The sequence below is a fragment of the Lichenostomus cassidix genome, chromosome 17, assembly GCF_008360975.1.
Source record: "Lichenostomus cassidix isolate B80296 chromosome 17, HeHo_3.0, whole genome shotgun sequence".
Lineage (NCBI taxonomy): Eukaryota > Metazoa > Chordata > Aves > Passeriformes > Meliphagidae > Lichenostomus > Lichenostomus cassidix.
The window spans coordinates 5,240,507-5,257,717 of NC_139497.1; the positions used below are offsets into that span (position 1 = coordinate 5,240,507).

At 47.2% G+C, this 17,211-nt stretch overlaps 1 protein-coding gene across 3 annotated transcripts; it reads left to right on the plus strand.

Annotated features, from left to right (window-relative positions):
- The first annotated feature begins 9 nt into the window (after nt 1–9).
- CRAT (carnitine O-acetyltransferase) lies at nt 10–16,217 on the plus strand. Of its 3 annotated transcripts, XM_085077059.1 has the most exons (15): nt 26–150; nt 2,373–2,481; nt 3,606–3,869; nt 4,322–4,440; nt 6,514–6,567; nt 7,495–7,660; nt 8,208–8,382; nt 8,820–8,998; nt 10,020–10,120; nt 10,312–10,431; nt 10,918–11,040; nt 11,186–11,321; nt 11,737–11,799; nt 12,305–12,442; nt 12,989–16,217. In XM_085077059.1, the coding sequence occupies exons 2-15, from the start codon at nt 2,452–2,454 to the stop codon at nt 13,202–13,204; spliced, it is 1,884 nt and encodes a 627-aa protein (XP_084933185.1). In that variant the 5' UTR covers nt 26–150; nt 2,373–2,451; the 3' UTR covers nt 13,205–16,217. The 3 variants fall into 3 exon arrangements, with proteins under 3 accessions (XP_084933186.1, XP_084933185.1, XP_084933184.1); XM_085077060.1 differs by lacking the exon at nt 2,373–2,481 and having other exon boundaries at nt 10–150; XM_085077058.1 differs by lacking the exons at nt 26–150; nt 2,373–2,481 and adding an exon at nt 2,523–2,958.
- The last annotated feature ends 994 nt before the right edge of the window (nt 16,218–17,211 follow it).

The following is a 17,211-nucleotide window of genomic DNA, read 5'->3' on the forward strand; positions in this document are numbered from 1 at the left end:
AGTGCGGGATTCGCCCCGCTCCAAGATGGCGGCGGGGTGGCCCCGCCCCGGGGCGGTGGAGCGGCGGCGCCCGGTGCGGCTGGGGTGTCCTTGCAGCGGGCCCGGGGCCCGGGGCTCGGGGCCATGCTCGCCTTAGTGGCCAGGGCTGTGGTAAGGGCGACACTGGGAGGGGCGGCTCCGCCGGGATCCGCCGGGGACGGGGCGCGAGGTGGTGGCCGGGCGGGTCGAGGGTCCCTGCGCCGGCAGTTCACAGGGCGGGTGGGCTGGGCCCGGCTCCGTGCGTTGCCTTCAGCCGGCAGGGCCAGCGGTGGCTGCCGGTGGTGCCGCTCTCGGTCCGCGCCCCAGCCCGGAGCACAAGCGCGGGTGCTTGGCCAGGGCCGGTGGGTGGGCTCGGGTGGGCTCGGTCCCACCTGCCGCGGGGCTGGAGCGGGGCTGGGAGGCTGCCGAGGTCAGTCCCCCTGACCCGCTGGTTTCTTCCCGTGCCTGGCCGCGGCGTGCGCGGTGGAGCTGTCCGGGATGGAGATTACAGAATCCCAGAATTGTAGGGTTGGCAGGGAGCTCTGGAGATCACCCAGTCCAACGCCCCTGCCTAGGCAGGGTCACCTGGAGCAGTGACACGGGAACGTGCCCGGGTGGGTTTGCAATGTCTCCAGAGAGAGAGACCCCACACCATCCCTGGGCACCTGTTCCAGTGCTCTGTCGTCCTCAGTGTAAAAAAGTTATTCCTCATGTTAAGGAGAGACTTCTTGTGTTTTAGTTCATAGCCATTGCCCCCCCTCCCGTCACTGGGCACCACTGATGAGCGTCTGGCACCACCCTCTTGACACCCACCTTGGTGGTATTTATATACATTAATGAGATTCCCTCTCAGCCTTCTCCAGATTAAACAGGCCCACCTCCCACAGTCTCTCACTCTCATACAAGAGCTGCTCAAGTCCCTTAATTATCTTTATGGTCTCTGCAGGACCCTCTGCAGCAGTGCCTTGTTTTTCTTGTACTAAGATGTCCATTTGGAGCTGGACAGCAGAAAGGTCACTGCTGGACAGGGAGAGGCCAGGGAAGGCCAGGCAGATGGTATTGGCTTTCAATGTTCCTGTCCTGCCGCACAGGCAGTGGAGCTCTCAGACCCCTGCCAGGCTTGGGAGCTGCTCATTGCAGTCCCTGGCAGGTCGTGAGAGGAGGAGGCAGAGCAGCAGGACAGGAGCTACAGTGTGGATCCACTTCCAGAGTTACTGAAGGACCAGGCAGGGCCAGTTGTCTCTGGGCTTAAAAGGCATTCCAGCTTCTGATTTAAAAATAAAAGACAAACCTCTGACATCCTCACACTCAATGCTGTGGCTGTGCTAAGAATCAGCTATGAAATTCCTCCTTCCCCCCAGCAGGTGGATTTCCTTTCCCACCAGCTTGGCAGGCTGTGGAAAAGGTCCTTTGCTGTGTTGGAACGTGGCTTGGGAGCAATGCCAACCCTCAGGCTGGCCCCATCTGCACATCCTACTCCACTGGTGTTCGTTTTCCTGCTGCTTGTGAGAAGGGGGGGCTGTTCCCTCTGTTTGCTGCCAGCTGCCTCCTCGGCTCTCATCGCTGTTCTTCCTCCCACCAAATCCTTGAGTTTAACCAAACAAGCAGGGGACAGAAAAAAGGGAAGATACAAATGCATTCCGTGTTTTAACGTACAGTGGCTTCCATGAATTTGTTTTGGGATTTTCCATGTTACCCTATGGAAAATCTGCAGCTGTTTGTTTGGAATCATCGTACTCTATTTGAGCTGTGCAGACTGTGCCTGTGTGCCCCTCAATTCATTAGACAGACAAAAACAAGGGGCTGATATTCCTTGTGACTGCATGGCCTTCTCGTTGCCCTGCTGTGGAGATATTTTTGGTTGTTTTTTTGTTTGGTTGGGATTTTTTTTAAGAGCTGACAACCCAGAACTCCCCAAAGTCTCAACTTGCAATAATGACCACGTATGCATGGGGAGTGAGGGCAGTTAACCCACTGCCCACAGTGCCACCTCCAGGACATTAACGGGGGTCTCTCCTGCCTTGTGTCGAGGTATCTCTCCCAACAGCCACAAGTAGTTTTGTGGTCCAGGCAAAGGCTGAGGGAACAACAGTATCCCCAGCACCTTCACTTCTGCCCTGCCTGAAGCCCAGAGCTGTTATCATAGAGAGGCTCTGCCCAGGTATTGATCAGCACCACCGGTCAGTGCCGCTGACAGTCAGGGCTGCCCAGAGAGGCATCTTCAGGGCAGTTGTCGCAACCCAATGGTTGCTAATGGTTGATAATTCCCGTCCCCTGCCGGGGCTGTGCCAGCCTTTGAGCCCTCTGATCGGAGCAGTCATGTGGCAGTTGGCTAATGAGGTGACGCCCTGCAGGGGCAGCACATTGTCAGGTGGAAGAGGAGACCCAGACAGGCCGAGGGAGAGGTTTACGGTCTTTTCTGTCCTACCAGCCATGGATAGCAAGCAGAAGCAAGCAGAGAAGGTACAGTATGCCTACTGCTGTGATCAACACTTCTTTTCTTCCCAGTCCCACTCTTCTTTCATGCCTCAGTAATTCCTCCTCCGGTTGTTTTTATCATCTCTTCTCCAAACCTTGATCTCACAGCTCTTGCCAGGTCCCACAAAGAGCACAGGGCTGTTTCTGTGGGGGGCTTTGTCACCTTGTAGATTAAGCTCTTTCTTCTTCTCTGTGCTTAACTGCTGGGAGGAGATGTGGGGACAGCTATTTTCTCACTGCTTTGGAAGTCAAAGGGAATGTTCTCAGTGGCTTTGCATCCTCAGTACACTGACAATGCAAAGTCCAGAGTCCTGCAGGAGTGTCTGATTCAGTACATCCACTGGAAAGGGAGGTGCAGAGGGAAGTGGAAACCTTGAGAGTACTATTGAAACATCTTCAAGCTGAAGAATGTCCAACCTTGTTTATCCAAAAGGATGTTGTTGTTCTTTTTGGAGAAAACTGGTGAGTTGATTTCCTGGTGAGCACTTGGGTTTGCTCCATTTTATTTCTCCAGCCAGGGAAGTGGTTGGTGCTTTCTAAGGCTTCTGCTTCCACATGACCCAATTGGATCCCAGGAGCCTGTTGGCATCATCCACTATTATCTGGACAGGCAGAGAAGAAGCATTTTAATCCTGCCCCAAACTTAGCTAAATTCTGCCTCCTCAAAGCCAAAAGGGTAGTTTGGTTTGGCACAAGGGTTCTGCTTAACTTTTTAGCCGTATGCTGTTGTAAGAAATAATGAAAGTTTCTGATAGTACGTAAGGTGATTATTTCTTTCACAACTTTCTTCCCACTTACCATGGGATAGAAGGGTTTGACTTTGTCCATCACACGGAGACTCTCAGCTGGAAGATGTCCAGAGAGTGGGAGATGTCATTATCCCAGCAGCATTTTCTCTGAGGAGCTGAGAACTGGTGTCTTGGGAGATGGAGTTTCTCTTTCGCAGCTCTCCTGGATGTTCTGCACCCTCTCTAACACACAGCCATGCTCTGCTCCCAGGCTGGGACACCTGTGTGCCCACAGAGAGGCTGGGATGGAGACTCCCAGATCCAGGTTCTTTGCTACCACAGAGGGAAGTTTTGTCTCGACATTTGCTCTGTGCTTTGCAGGCCAGGCCCTGTGGCCTGCTGAAGCCGACGGCTCTAGAAAAGATCCCAGGCAGATTCCAGCTGCACCAGGAAGCGCTGCCCCACCTGCCCGTGCCACCACTCCAGCAGACACTGGACCGATACCTGCTGGCCCTGCAGCCCATCGTCAGCCCCGAGGAGCTGAGCCACACGCAGGAGCTGGTGGCTGAGTTCCGCAAGCCAGGAGGCGTCGGGGAGAGGCTGCAGAAAGGCCTGGAGAGAAGAGCCAGGAAAACAGAGAACTGGGTAAGTCAGGGCTCTGTCCCCAGCTCTGGTTAGAGAGTGTGGAGGGCTGATGTGCACCTCTCCTCTGTCCTGGCTGTATCCACTGGCATTTGTGTTTTAATGGCATCACCTGCTGATCTCCCCAAGCTGTGCAAACTCCTCATCAGGACTTGGGTGAGCAGAGAGATTATGGCAGAACAGGGAGTCACTGGCCCTGCCTGTGGCTGCTGAAGGCTTGAACCTGTCAGCATCACACAGCTGTTGTGAGAAGTTGAAGGAAATCCTCTGCTCAAGCCCTGCACCAAAAGCAACCCTGCCTTGCTCACACCCCCACCTCCCAATTGCATAGCACAAACCCCAAACTGTTTGTTTGCAAAGTGTGGGACAGAACTGGGGGCAGGATGCTGAGACCCACCAACCAGGCTTGGGTTGGACAGCTGCAGCTCCCTGCATGTTTTCTTTCTCCTTCTCAGCTCTCAGACTGGTGGCTGAAGACAGCTTACCTGGAATATCGCCTGCCAGTTGTGGTCCACTCCAGCCCAGGTGTGGTTTTACCTAAGCAGGATTTTCTGGATCGACAAGGTCAGCTCAGGTAAAGTCCTTTTCTACCTTTCCTTAGGTTATAGGTAGGATGAGTTTTCTGTGCTGAACAGGGATGAGGGTGTTAAGTCAGATTGGGAAAGAGTAATTACGGTGTGGTCCCTAAGTCTGAGCTGTCTGTGCTGTAAGGGCAAGGCTGCCAGGTTGTAAGGAAACTCCTGGTTTCACCAGACTAAATATTTAATTAGGGGAGAAAACCAAAGAGTCCAGTGGTTCAGGTATTAAATAGGGACTGAGAAACTACATTTAGGTCTGTGCTCAAGCACAGATTTTCACTGCAGAATGCTCCCATCACTGTCTGGAGACATTGTGATGATGTATTGGAGGCACTATGATTGTGTGTGCAATTAAAAGAGGTATAAAAAGTAGCCCAGGCTTATAAAGGAGTTCACCCAGAAATGCCTCTGGAGTTTGCTAGTTTATAGGGATGGGGGAGCCTAACAGGGACTGTCCCCTATTGTCATTTCACATGGGATTTATGGCTGGGAAACTTCACAGTGACCAACCTCTCCACTCCGAGCTTTTCTTTGAGATCAGACCCTGCCCTGTTCTTTTTCCTCATGGGCTCCCTTTAATTTTTAACCACCACTAAGAGTGTGTTGAATCTACCTGCAAAACTTCAGCATTGACCTTTACACAGTTACCTTTGCCACAGTTACCAGTCAGCACTGCCTTGGCAGATCAAAAGTACCAGCCAGGGATCAGTGAGGCTGGGAACAAATCCTCCCTCCCACTCCCCGATACACCTGAGCACAGGATAAGCCTTACGACAGTGCTAGAGTACACAAATGTCTTTGAAAACTCTCTGTAATCTTATTCATTCTTAAGTTTTCCAGATAATCTGGAAAACTGCCAATGCCTGACCAGTGGAAGTGAGCAGCTGCATAAGAATGTAAGATACAATCTAAATGTGTGTTTGGGTAGTTTGTGCCTGTACAAAGAAGTTTGACAGTGCAGCTTGAGACTAAAACTTCCAAAAGCAGCAGGCAAATTTAGAAAGTGGTGGTTTTCTACTCCTTAATCTGGCAACACTGCTGGCTGAAAACAAGTCAACCAACCTCTCCTGTCTCCTCCTCAAGCCTGAACTCTGCTCCCAGGCTGTTCACTCTCTGGAAAGGAACACAGGCTCTCTCACTGGTGTTTCCCTCAGGTTTTGCAACAAGGCTGAGACATTTCCATTGGAAACTGCTTCGCAGAATGTCTCATTTAACAGTCCTTAGGTTCTTGGAGTTGTGTCCTTTGACCTTTCCTAGGGATGGGTAGGCTGAGCCAATCTAAAGGACATTGCCTGCAAATGTCAAATGTTGGCACCACCTGACTCAGCCAACCACAACCTCTTGTCCCAGTGACCTCCTGTCTCCTTCGTCCATGGACGGGTGGGAGCTCCCAGGTCAGAGAAGGACAGTCTGTCACTCCCAGCTAAGCAGTTTGATGTGGCTTGTCAACTGCTCTGCTGGGAGCTGGCATTGGCAGTGTTTACATTGATCTTGGTAAACACACCACCTCAGTGTCCACATGCAGCACATCTGCCTATGTTTCCGAGCTCTTGATGCCAGAGGAAGGTTCTTTAGAGTTGTATTAGCAGCAGGCTGTTCACTGGGGTAGGAACTCAGAAGTGGTGTCTTGCATGCAGGGAGAAACAGCTGCATCTTGGCTTGACACTCCAAAGTGGCCCCTGGCCAGGGAAGGATAGAAATCCCCTTTTCTTGGGGCTGTTTCAATGCTGAGAATCACAACTCGGATATGAGTTCTGTAACAAATGCTGCTATTAAAGGGTCATTAATGCATGACTGAATGCTGCTTTCTTGAAAGCTGTCCAGAGTTCCTTGGCTGTATAATAAGATACATAAAAAAAGGAAGTGCCACATGGTAGGACTGTCCAGCAATCCCAAATCACAGCCCCCAGTGGCTGTATCAGCGCACCAGAGATGGGCACAATGCGGGCTTGGCAGAAAGGCTGAGCTTTCTGAGGAACAGAGGACAGCTCTGCTAATCCTCCACAGCTTGTCCCTCTAGCCTCAGGTCTGTGCTTGATCTCAGCTTGTTACATTTGGTGTTTTTCCAGGTTTGCTGCCAAGCTGATCGAAGGTATCTTGGATTTCAAGACCATGATTGACAAGTGAGTTACTGACCCTTCTGACAGCTCACACCTTCCTTACTGTCAGAGGCTGAGCCTTGTCCAAAAATCTGCCTTCCACATAAAAAGGCAACAGATGACAGCACATATTTGGAAAGAGATACTGTGATCCCCAGCACTGCTCACTGCCACAGTCACCTCCACTGGAAAAAAGCAAACTTATTCTTCTGCCTTCATGTTCTTTGTTTACCTTAACGCTTTCATTGGCATCTGAACGTGCTTGGAGGGAGCGAGCACAACTGGCAGTCCCGTGGAGCTTTGCACTTCTGTTTGCTCACAGGACAATTTACAGCTCAGGCAGCAGGAATTTGTGTCTCTCATTTCAGGTTCCTGGTGTTTCTCATCTCCCAGCTAGATGGGATGAGCTCTAGAGAAATTTGTTCCTCCATTACCCTTTGTCTTTTGGTCACCAGCAAATCTCTTCTGAACATACCCAATTAAGGTCAAAAAATATGTTTACCAACACCAACAGTCAGACAAGGCTCAGGGTAGTTGGAATATGAGTGTAAGAGTGGTTGAGCCCCTGCCTAGTTCTTTATTCATAGCAGCACATCAGACACTCCTCACTCAGAACTACAGCCATGGAGTAGGTCCAGAGATCTGATTCTCTGATGTCACAGAAAGGACAGTGTCTTTTTTTCCCCTTCCCAAATGAAAGGCCAGTAAACAGACCTTTTTTTGTAGCCCATACTAAGAAAGCTGGTAAGAATGGGGAAGGACAGACCTTTTTTTATCCCACCAACACCTTTAGGTCTTGCTGGAGTGAGTGAGTGAGTGAGTGAGTGAGTGAGTGAGTGAGTGAGTGACAGCAGCTGCAGGGCTGAGCCTGTGCCCTGTGTGGGGAGCACAGATCTGCTCATACTGACCTCTTCTCTCTCCTCCTCCCTTCTTACCTTGCTGTGTCTCCAGTGAGACCCTTCCAGTGGAGTACATGGGTGGGAAGCCCCTCTGCATGAACCAGTACTACCAGATCCTCTCCTCCTGCCGCATTCCTGGGCCCAAGCGGGACTCCATTGTCAACTACGCCAAAGGCAAAAAGCAGTCCAGACATATCACAGTGGTTCACAATTTCCAGGTATGGCAGTTGTTGAGCTTTCAAGGTTTGTTTAGATGCAGGTGTTCCTTTTGCTAGCTGTGATGCAGAGGAAGGGGAACTACAGAAAGTCTGTGCCCACAGAAAGTCTGTGCCTCACTGGGGATTCCTGGCCAGCGAGGGAATTGCCATGTGTGAGCAACAGAGGCAGAAAAACACTGTCTTCCTCTGTTTCTTGTCCCTGCAATTCCTGTCTCTCAAAGTCCAGAAATCATGTCTGCAATTGGAAACTGAAAGTGGAAATTGGATAACAAACCCTCCCACCACAGCTTAGTCTCAGAAACAGGAATTCCTCATGTGTTTTGGCCCTTGTTACCACGGCTTCATAAAACCATGACTGTATTTATGTCCTACAAGGAAAGCTGGACTTAGGTCTCCCAGTTATGAGCATCCTTCAAAAGTCTTGCAAGCTGAGTTCTTAGTCCAGGTCTTATCTTCTCAAAGTAGCTGTTCCCAGTTTCTGGGGCTGGACAGTAACGATCTTCTCTCATGTTCTGTCTCTGTTCTTGTCCACTCTTCTCACCTTCAGTTCTTTGAGCTGGATGTTTACAACACTGATGGATCTCCCCTTACCACTGACCAGCTCTTCATTCAGCTGGAGAAGATTTGGAACACCTCCCTCCAAACAAACAAAGAACCCATTGGGATCCTCACCACCAACCACCGAAACAGCTGGGCAAAAGCCTACAACAACCTCCTGAAAGGTCTGTAGAGCCTCTAACACACAAGTGCTAACAAACACTGCAGATCCTTGAACTACCAGCCTCACCACTATGCTCTGCTCAGTTCTTTCCTTTTTAAGCTTTTTCAGGACAGATAACATGAGCTTTCCACCTCAAAGAAGCAACCATTGAAATGTATTGTAATTTTTGGGTTGGAAAGTACAGATTCAAAGTGTGAAGTTTAGTGAAATCCCAGAGTTTGTTGCCTTGCAAATGGGTAGGATGTAAGAAAGGTGAAAAAAGGAGGGTGAATGCAGCCTGTTCACACCTAACAACTCAGCTGGCTGCAATTTTAGTAGCTATGTACAGCCCCGAGGTAAAGTGGGAACTCAACACTGTGTCCTTCAAACCCTGTCTTGCAATTTTCAATCTTCTCCCAGTGACACAACTCCCTCTCTTACGGTTCATTTCTCTCCCAGATAAGACCAACAAGGAATCCGTGCGTGCAATTGAGAAGAGTATCTGCACCGTGTGCCTGGATGCCCCCATGCCCCGGGTGTCTGAGGACATCTACAAGAGCCGTGTGGCTGCGCAGATGCTGCACGGCGGCGGCAGCCACCTGAACAGTGGCAACCGATGGTTTGACAAAACCCTGCAGGTAAGTGCTGATGCTCTAAAGGTGCTGAAGATGTGGCTCTGGAGATGTCTCTTGAGACTAAAAAAGTAAAAAAAAAAATCCCAGGAACCTTTTGCAGGGAAGGTCCTCATGTCAAGAGTGGAAAAACAAGGGAGACAAGGAGTGGTGGCTGATGGTGTGAGATCCTGTGGTTCCCCCTGCAGTCATGAGCACTCGTTGCTGCCTCAGAGATTTGTTTCTTTTCTGCTTCTGCCCACGTTTATTCAGTGCAGCAGGTCTTTGTGTTCCTTATAAATCAATTTTCTGCCTGCGGTGAACAATGCCTCGTCTGCTCGGAGGCAGCCCAAACGATGGGAGGTCTGTTCCTTGGATCTCCTCCAGCCTTGTCACTTTTCTTGGTTCTGCCAGAAGCTGCCCAATGGCGTTTTGTTTTGTTTTTTGAAACATGCACTGCCATCCTACAGCATCCCTCTGATCTCTTCTCCACTCAGTCTTGTCAAGAACCTTCAACAGCAGCTGCTGTTGGAGCTTTTCCTTCATTAGTTGGTATATCCTGGCTTGTGGATTGTAGCAATGGTGCTTTAGAGGATTATTCTCATACCTGCTGAATTCTTCATGGTGTTTTCAGCTATTTTGTTCCTATTTGGAACTCTTCATCAATTGGGATAAAGTTTAGATGTTCCAGCTGATTAAAAAGTAAGGGTAAGCCAGCATGTGGTGATGTTATTACTGTACTCTGAGTGCATCTCAGTAAATCAGAACCATTGAGCCTCTCTGTACAGCCAGGGCATTGAGCAAAGCAATATACCAGGGAATATACCAAAATTCCCTTTATCCAGGGAATTTTGCAGAACTGTAACAGTGCTCTCAGATCTCCTGCACCTGCTGAAAGGCTTCCACTGCTGTCCTGCTAAATGGGACCTTTTCAGTGTGAAGGACAGGATCTGATACAGACAGGGAGACACAGGTCTCTCTGGGTATCTTCTGACTCACACACTGTGTGTCTGTCTTTCACCACTGTCCTCTCGTGCTTCTCCCTCAGTTCATTGTTGCTGAAGATGGCTCCTGTGGTCTCGTATACGAGCACGCTCCCTCCGAAGGGCCACCCATCGTTGCTCTTCTGGACCACGTCGTGGAGTTCACGTGAGTCCTGCTGCCCCTGCTTTTCCTCAGCATTAGAAATCCCATATTGGCACTGTGAGGAGTTTCTCAGGCTGTGACCAATGTCACAAGGTGTTACGAATGATCTCCTGTGCATTTCTGTCCAGGCTCTGGCATTCCTAACTGAGCCTCATGACAAAGGTCTGGTCAAACAGAACCATTTCTCTGTGCAGGAAGAAACCCGAGGTGGCCAAATCGCCCACAGTTCCTCTGCCAATGCCCAAAAAACTGCGGTTTAACATCACCCCAGAGGTCAAGAATGACATAGAGAAGGCAAAGCAAAACCTCAACATGTGAGTATGAAGTGGAGAGGTGGGTGGGTGACTGAGGGAGTAATTCATGTTCCCTTCTGGAGCATATCAGTGGTTTAAAGGAGGCTTTCCCCAGTGCAGCCAGGGAGTATTCCCAGTGACTTCGGGGGTCAACAGCACTGTGCTGAGCTGAAAAGCACTGCCAGGAATAAGGTCAGGGGTGCTGGAAATGGGTTATTATTGATCCATCCCATTAGCTGAGAAAGAGCTAGAGTGGGTCCAGCTAAGAACACTGGAGCATAACACACACATGACCATTTAACCTTGTGAAGATTTTCAGCAGTGGCCAAAAATTCTTACCTCTGTGGTGCTGCCTGAAGAGATCTATGTGTGCTGGAGCTCTCTGTCCCTGCAAAGGTGTCAGATCCAGATGGCCTGTTCCCTCTGAGCTTTGTGAAAGCAAATCCATTCCTCTGTGTTACAAGAATGCAAGAAGCAAAGGAACAGTTCCTCTTTCTTTCCTTGTAGAATGGTTGAAGATCTGGATATCAAAGTCATGGTCTTTCATCACTTTGGGAAAGGTTTCCCCAAGTCAGAGAAGATAAGCCCTGATGCTTTTATCCAGCTGGCCTTACAGCTGGCATACTACAGGTAAGACCACCCATAGGTCATTCCTCAACCTCCTCACTGACAAACTCAAACACATGAGCTTGATAAAGGTGGCACAGACAAGGCTCTCCCAGGGCACTTCTCCCAGGCCAGACTCACTTGTGTGGCTTTCTCCTCCCTGTCCCAGGATGTATGGCCATGCCTGTGCCACATACGAGAGTGCATCACTGCGGATGTTCCGCCTGGGCCGCACCGACACCATCCGCTCCACCTCAGTGGACTCGCTCAAGTTTGTGCAATCCATGGACAGCCCTGACAAATCGGTGAGGATTTGTCTGCTTATTTGGCTAACTCTGTGTCAGCTGGTTTCAGCTAAGCAGGGCTGCACCCCATATTGAGTTAATCCATAGCCTGAAGTATGTTTACACATCAGGGGTTCAGCTGGGCTTTTCCTTCATGTGTACTGAAAGCCTGGTAAACAACATGTGGATGTTTCTAATCCCTCCAAAAAGTCCCTTGTAAGTCTGTTTAGCTACTCAAACCAAGTTCTGCTACTGCTGGATAAACTCTATTCAGAATGAAGTAATGCAGCCAAACAAAATGATAAAATTAAATCTAGTAAATACAAAATTTAGTTTCATACAGGCACACAAGGTAGAAATGCCCTCCATCCTAGAAAACAGCCAAAATGAGGTTCTCCATTCTGCAAAAAACTTAAACGGATATTTGTGTTTTCAGGACCAGGAGAAAGCAGATCTGTTGAGGAGAGCCACGCAGGCCCACAGGGCATACACAGACATGGTGAGTGTCCTCTGTGCAGCCAGACTTCAGAGTTTACCCAGCAAATAGGAGTTCTGGGGAAAGACAAGACCTTAACACCTTTTGCTCCTGACACAGCAGTGTGGCTTTTAGTGTCGCAAAGGTCTGAATCTGATCTGACAGTGCTCTAAGGCCAAGACTGAATCCTCTCTCCCTATCTGGTGGGTTAAGTGTCCCTTGTGACTGGCCTAAAGGGAAGAATCAAATATTACAATAGCTTCAGTTCATCATTGTTGATAAATGACAAAGTTGCACGAGGGGCCCTTGAACCAGAGGGAGTCCATGGGCAGGAGCTGTCAGGTTGTTTCCACTGGTGTGTTTAATTTCAAAGTCCTTACAAACAAGACTACTGGTCCTAAAGGCAAGATCTATTTTCCTTTTAACTTTAGAGACTTTTTAGAAGTGCTCTTTTCTTTTACCCAAAGAAATAGTTTTGCTCGTTTGCTGCTGGACTGGCTTTCATCTGTGCATCCTTCCTTCCCTCCAGGCCATACGGGGCAATGCAATAGATCGGCACCTCTTGGGGCTGAAGCTGCAGGCAATCGAGGACCTGGTGAGCATACCTGAGCTCTTCATGGACACAGCCTATGCTGTTGCAATGCACTTCAATCTCTCAACCAGCCAGGTATGACACATTTGAGCCAGAAGTGCTCTCTCTTTCTTTTCATGCCTTCCTTCTCCACATTTCTCTTTTGTTCCTTTCTGTTAGAAACTCATTTTCATATGGGTCAGAAATTTCTAATCTTGCTGCCAATTCCATAAAGCTACAGATCTGATTTTAGAGCTGCCACAGTCCCTCACAGACATGTTAAAAAACTAATATAACCAAAGCCAGGATCACCAGGAGTGTTTGGTGTCTAAATCTAAGTGAGATCAATGAAGTCAGCACCCAGAACAGCTTTGTGTTAAGTGCTGTGCTATTCTTACTGAATAGTTCTACTTGTGACTTACTACAAGCCTACCCTGGGGAGAAGCACTCCTTTGTAAATGCAGAGGAAAACACATTGCTGCTAAATGGATCCAGCACGTGTGTGATGGGAAGTGGGTTGACCAAAGGCTCTTCTAGAGTAGTTTAATGAGATGAGTTTCCTCTGTTAACAGAGCTGTTTGCTTTTGATGGTTTCATTTCTCTCTGACGGGTCAGAAGGTTTTAATCACATTGTCTCCACAGGTCCCAGCCAAGACAGATTGCGTGATGTGTTTTGGTCCCGTGGTTCCAGATGGCTACGGAGTCTGTTACAACCCTATGGAGGAACACATCAACTTTGCAATTTCAGCCTTCAATAGCTGTGCTGACACAAACGCAGCCCGCATGGCACATTATCTTGAGAAAGCACTGCTAGACATGAGGATCTTGCTCCAGGCTGCTCCCAAATCCAAACTGTAAGAGGCAAACCCCCCAGTTAAAGGGGTTATCCCTGATGCACTGAAGTTCCCAGTTCCTCAGAAAATGATTCAGAGAACAGCTTGCCCTGGAACCTAAGAGGATATCTACCATTTGTTTTCAGCAAGATGTTACAGAATAGTCACCCACAGATACCAGACTCTGTAGTGAGAGGAAACACTGTCTCAAGCCAAAGTAGGACTGGTCCTCTCCCATCAATGCAAAGTGCACCTTCCTGTCCTCAAAGAGGATTCAAATATGATTTTAATGAAAATTACTGTAAGGGAATACAGAAAGCACAGTCCTTACCAGTATCGAAATCCATTTGGTAAGGAAGGTCCTTGTCCAGGAAAAGCGAGGAATGTTTATTGTATGATAGAAATACCATAAGCCCAAGTCCTTTTGCTGGTTGCGTCTTCTGAAGAACATCTTCCAAACTTGACTGAAGATTTTTCTGCTGCTCCAGCAAAACTTCATCATTGAACTTCAGCCAGGGGAGAAGGAAGTTAAGCCAGAGCAGATCCAGTCTCGTAAGAGTGTACTGCACTACTTATCCTAGGCACTCCAACCAGTATAGGCTTTACAGGAATGTTCCCTTCCCTTTGTTTGGAATGCTGGGATCTCCTTTCTCTTGCACTGACCGTCTCAACAACAGAACATGACTTGCTACAAACTAAGGTGATTTTTATTGTTTCGGGTTATTTTTGTTGTTGTTCTTGCACTGGGCTTTTTGTTTCCTGACATTGTCCTGCCATTAATCTTCCAGCTCAGCCTAAAGCTTTTTCCCCATAAAGCTTCTACAAAACTCTCTTCACATAAGTTTTGCCAGCTTTGGCTTTATGTACCTTCACATCTGCAAAGATGAGAAGAGATTTCCTATGTATTTAGAAGGATACTTCCTCCATTGTACCTTTGGAACTGAGGAACAGAAGATGCTGCTGACTCTGTTTACTAACCAGAAGGCCACGTGCCTGATGTCCTTCAGGACACACACATTAACCCAATGTGGTTTTATACCTTGCTTTCAGAAACAGCCTTTCTGTGCACAGTGTTACACCTGTGCTGTGGACAAATAAGGATGTTTCTTATCAGCAACCCCAGAACATACTTCCATTCCTGGCCCACAGAGTTAAAATCTGGTAAAGGCCAAAGGTGCTGCATAATCACCCTTCTTTCACATCACTCTGTTTTAACAAGGCAGAAAATCTTGAAAAACAGGAAAAAAGCTGGGTACACATGCACCCTGTAGGTGTTTCTGCACTGTGGCAGCCACTGTTCCTGCAGTAACAGCACAGCACCTTTTCTGCCACTCCAGGCAGTTATTTCTTACTGAAATACTGCTCCAATTTGTGCCAGCTTTATTCTGTGAGAGAATGATCTCATGATACTGTTTTCATGTTCAGTTGACAAACGTGAGACAGTAAAAGATTATATATAAACATTAACATACAATGGTAGTATAGGAACTACTTCCCACCAATCTGTCAGAACCCAAGCTCCTGACTACACTTTTATTTAGTAAAACCATATGGTAATAAAGAATTCTAGTGCTATTTCTGCAGTAGGAATTTTGTATTTAAATTGCACACCCTTCAAGATGTGTCTGCTGGGACATCACCATAAACAAGAAGCATTAGGAGTGTGATGGCCTGTTTGGTTAACAGGGAAATAATTGTAAGGGACATGATCAAAGTGCCTTGATGAACATATATAAAGAAATTTGCACTAAAGCTGTTTAAAGTAAAAGAAGAAAAAAAAAAAAATCACTGTAATTTGCTTCTCAAAAGATACATGCCAATGCTTTGGCATTTTTTCCTGAAAGGATGTTATTTCAAAGCTTCTATCTCATGCCTAAACAAACCTTAAAAGAGGAAAATTTAACTGAAACTCACCTGCACAGCCAGTGATTGTATGAACTGCCACTTTCACATCATCTACATGGATTTAGTTGATCTTTCAGAAGAATCCTGAATGGAGTGAGACAGCCTAAGAACACGAATAGGAGCACTACAAACCTGCAAGCAAAAACCCCTGCTCTGGTGACTCCTCTGTATCAGTTAGACTGAAAACTGCAAGAGGATACTCAGTATTATCAAACTGTAAGTGATTGTGTACATACTACAGACAAGAACAAACCTTACTGGAATAACATATGGGTTTATGGAGCCTTTTACATGGAAAAAATACTCCTTTTGCCAAAGTAATTCTCCCCCCATACTGAATCAGCCTCTGTTGCCAGGGGATGAGTTATTTTTCCATGTCTGCAATGCCTTCAAGCACAAGTAGTGCCACTGAAGTATTTGAGACTGGCCCTTTTCCACTTCTGTCTCTAAGGGGAAGGCTCTTAAAGTGCCTATTAAAGATTAAGCATAAGCATGTGCTGCTGAAGACTGTACCTCAGAAGATGGAATTGATCTATTCTGCATCTAAATCTGGATATCCCACTAGCTTCAGCTGAGTACAGCTGCAAGGAGCAGACTGTCGCACTGAAAGAGATACAAGATTCATAAACCACTTAATGCATCCTTACTGATACAGAGAGCTGAAATTCAGATGAATCAAGGCTGATTTTTAAAGTGCTTGAAAAGGACACTAAAATCATTACAAGGTTTCTCCTTTAAAAAGTCTTTTCATATGGTACAACGTCTAAAATGTGATGTCCTTCTGGTTCATATGTTCTAGATTTTTTCAGTGTTGACTTACTGAATACTGTTTGCCCTGTTTCTGATTGTTTTATCAAGAGATGTCCATTGTCTTAAAGGCACATTAAGTAGAAGAAACTAAAGCTCCAGAAAAATGACTGTTTTGGAACAAATTATTTCAGAAATTCATAGACTGAAAATCTTCAGATAACTCTTGGGGTATGAGTGCAATTTTTGACACAGCCTGGTAGTGTTGCATGTTTTGCTGGTTAGCTGTGTTAAATACTGTTGGGTAGTGGGATCCATGTCATGCAAAGTTTGGAAGTGTTCGTTGAATAAACTGAGACACAATAAACAGATAAATGCTACAAAAAGGCTTAAATCTCCTTAAACGCTGCAGAAGTTACATAATTGCCCTTATTGGGAGGATGTGTGTGTGGGGATAGCAGGAACAGTGAACGACAGCATTCTGTCACCTTCCTTTTATTGTCGTATCTCCATCCAGCCCCCCTTGAGTCCAGGGGAGGAAGAGAAAGCATCTGCTTGCAAAGCCACATATTCCAAAGAAAATATTCCATTTCGGAAAACTAGTGGCAGGAGAGTTCATAAAAGTGTAGGATAATAAGGCAGAGCTCAAATATTTTTCCTGCACAGCACCATTTAGTTAAGAAAATCCATGGAATCACTAAGGAATTTCTACTGTATATCAAGTATTGCAAAGATTTCTGAAAAGGTACAGCAAAAGTAGGCAGAAGATGCAGATTACAAACAACTCACAGAGAACAGAGGAGAATTTATTACAGTGTCTTACAAGAGCTCTTATTCTTCTCCCTCACTCCTATGAATTACTGTAGGAAGCTTGGGCTTGACAGCAACATGAAGTGGAACAGCTTTTTACACTGCACTGCTCTCCAAGAGGAGATGAACACTCTTGCCTGTGCTCTAGTTCTCAATAGGTGCTTCCATATAGTTTTTCCAGCAGTCTGTCATAACAGCTTGAGAGGTTGGGTAAGTGCTAAGCCATTCCTGAAACAATCCACTCCCTCAGTGGCCTGGGGGAAGAGACTTGTGATCTCTCTTCTGGCTTTGTAAGTTCACTTACAAGAGATATAAAGAGAAAATGAATGGTTTTGCAAGACATAAGTCATCAGTACCAGTTTTCAAATAGAAACATATGGTACCACCATGTCATGGGACCTATCTGATGTCCTGTCTCCTCCCAATAGAGCTGGGCTAAGTCAGATCAAATGTCCTTGTGAAAGCTGCAAGATGCCTCTTTATTATGATGCACCTTCAAAGCAGATCCAGTGCTCGGATCCTTCAGACATTACAGGATTGCTCATGTTATGCAAGTACTAAACAGTTCTT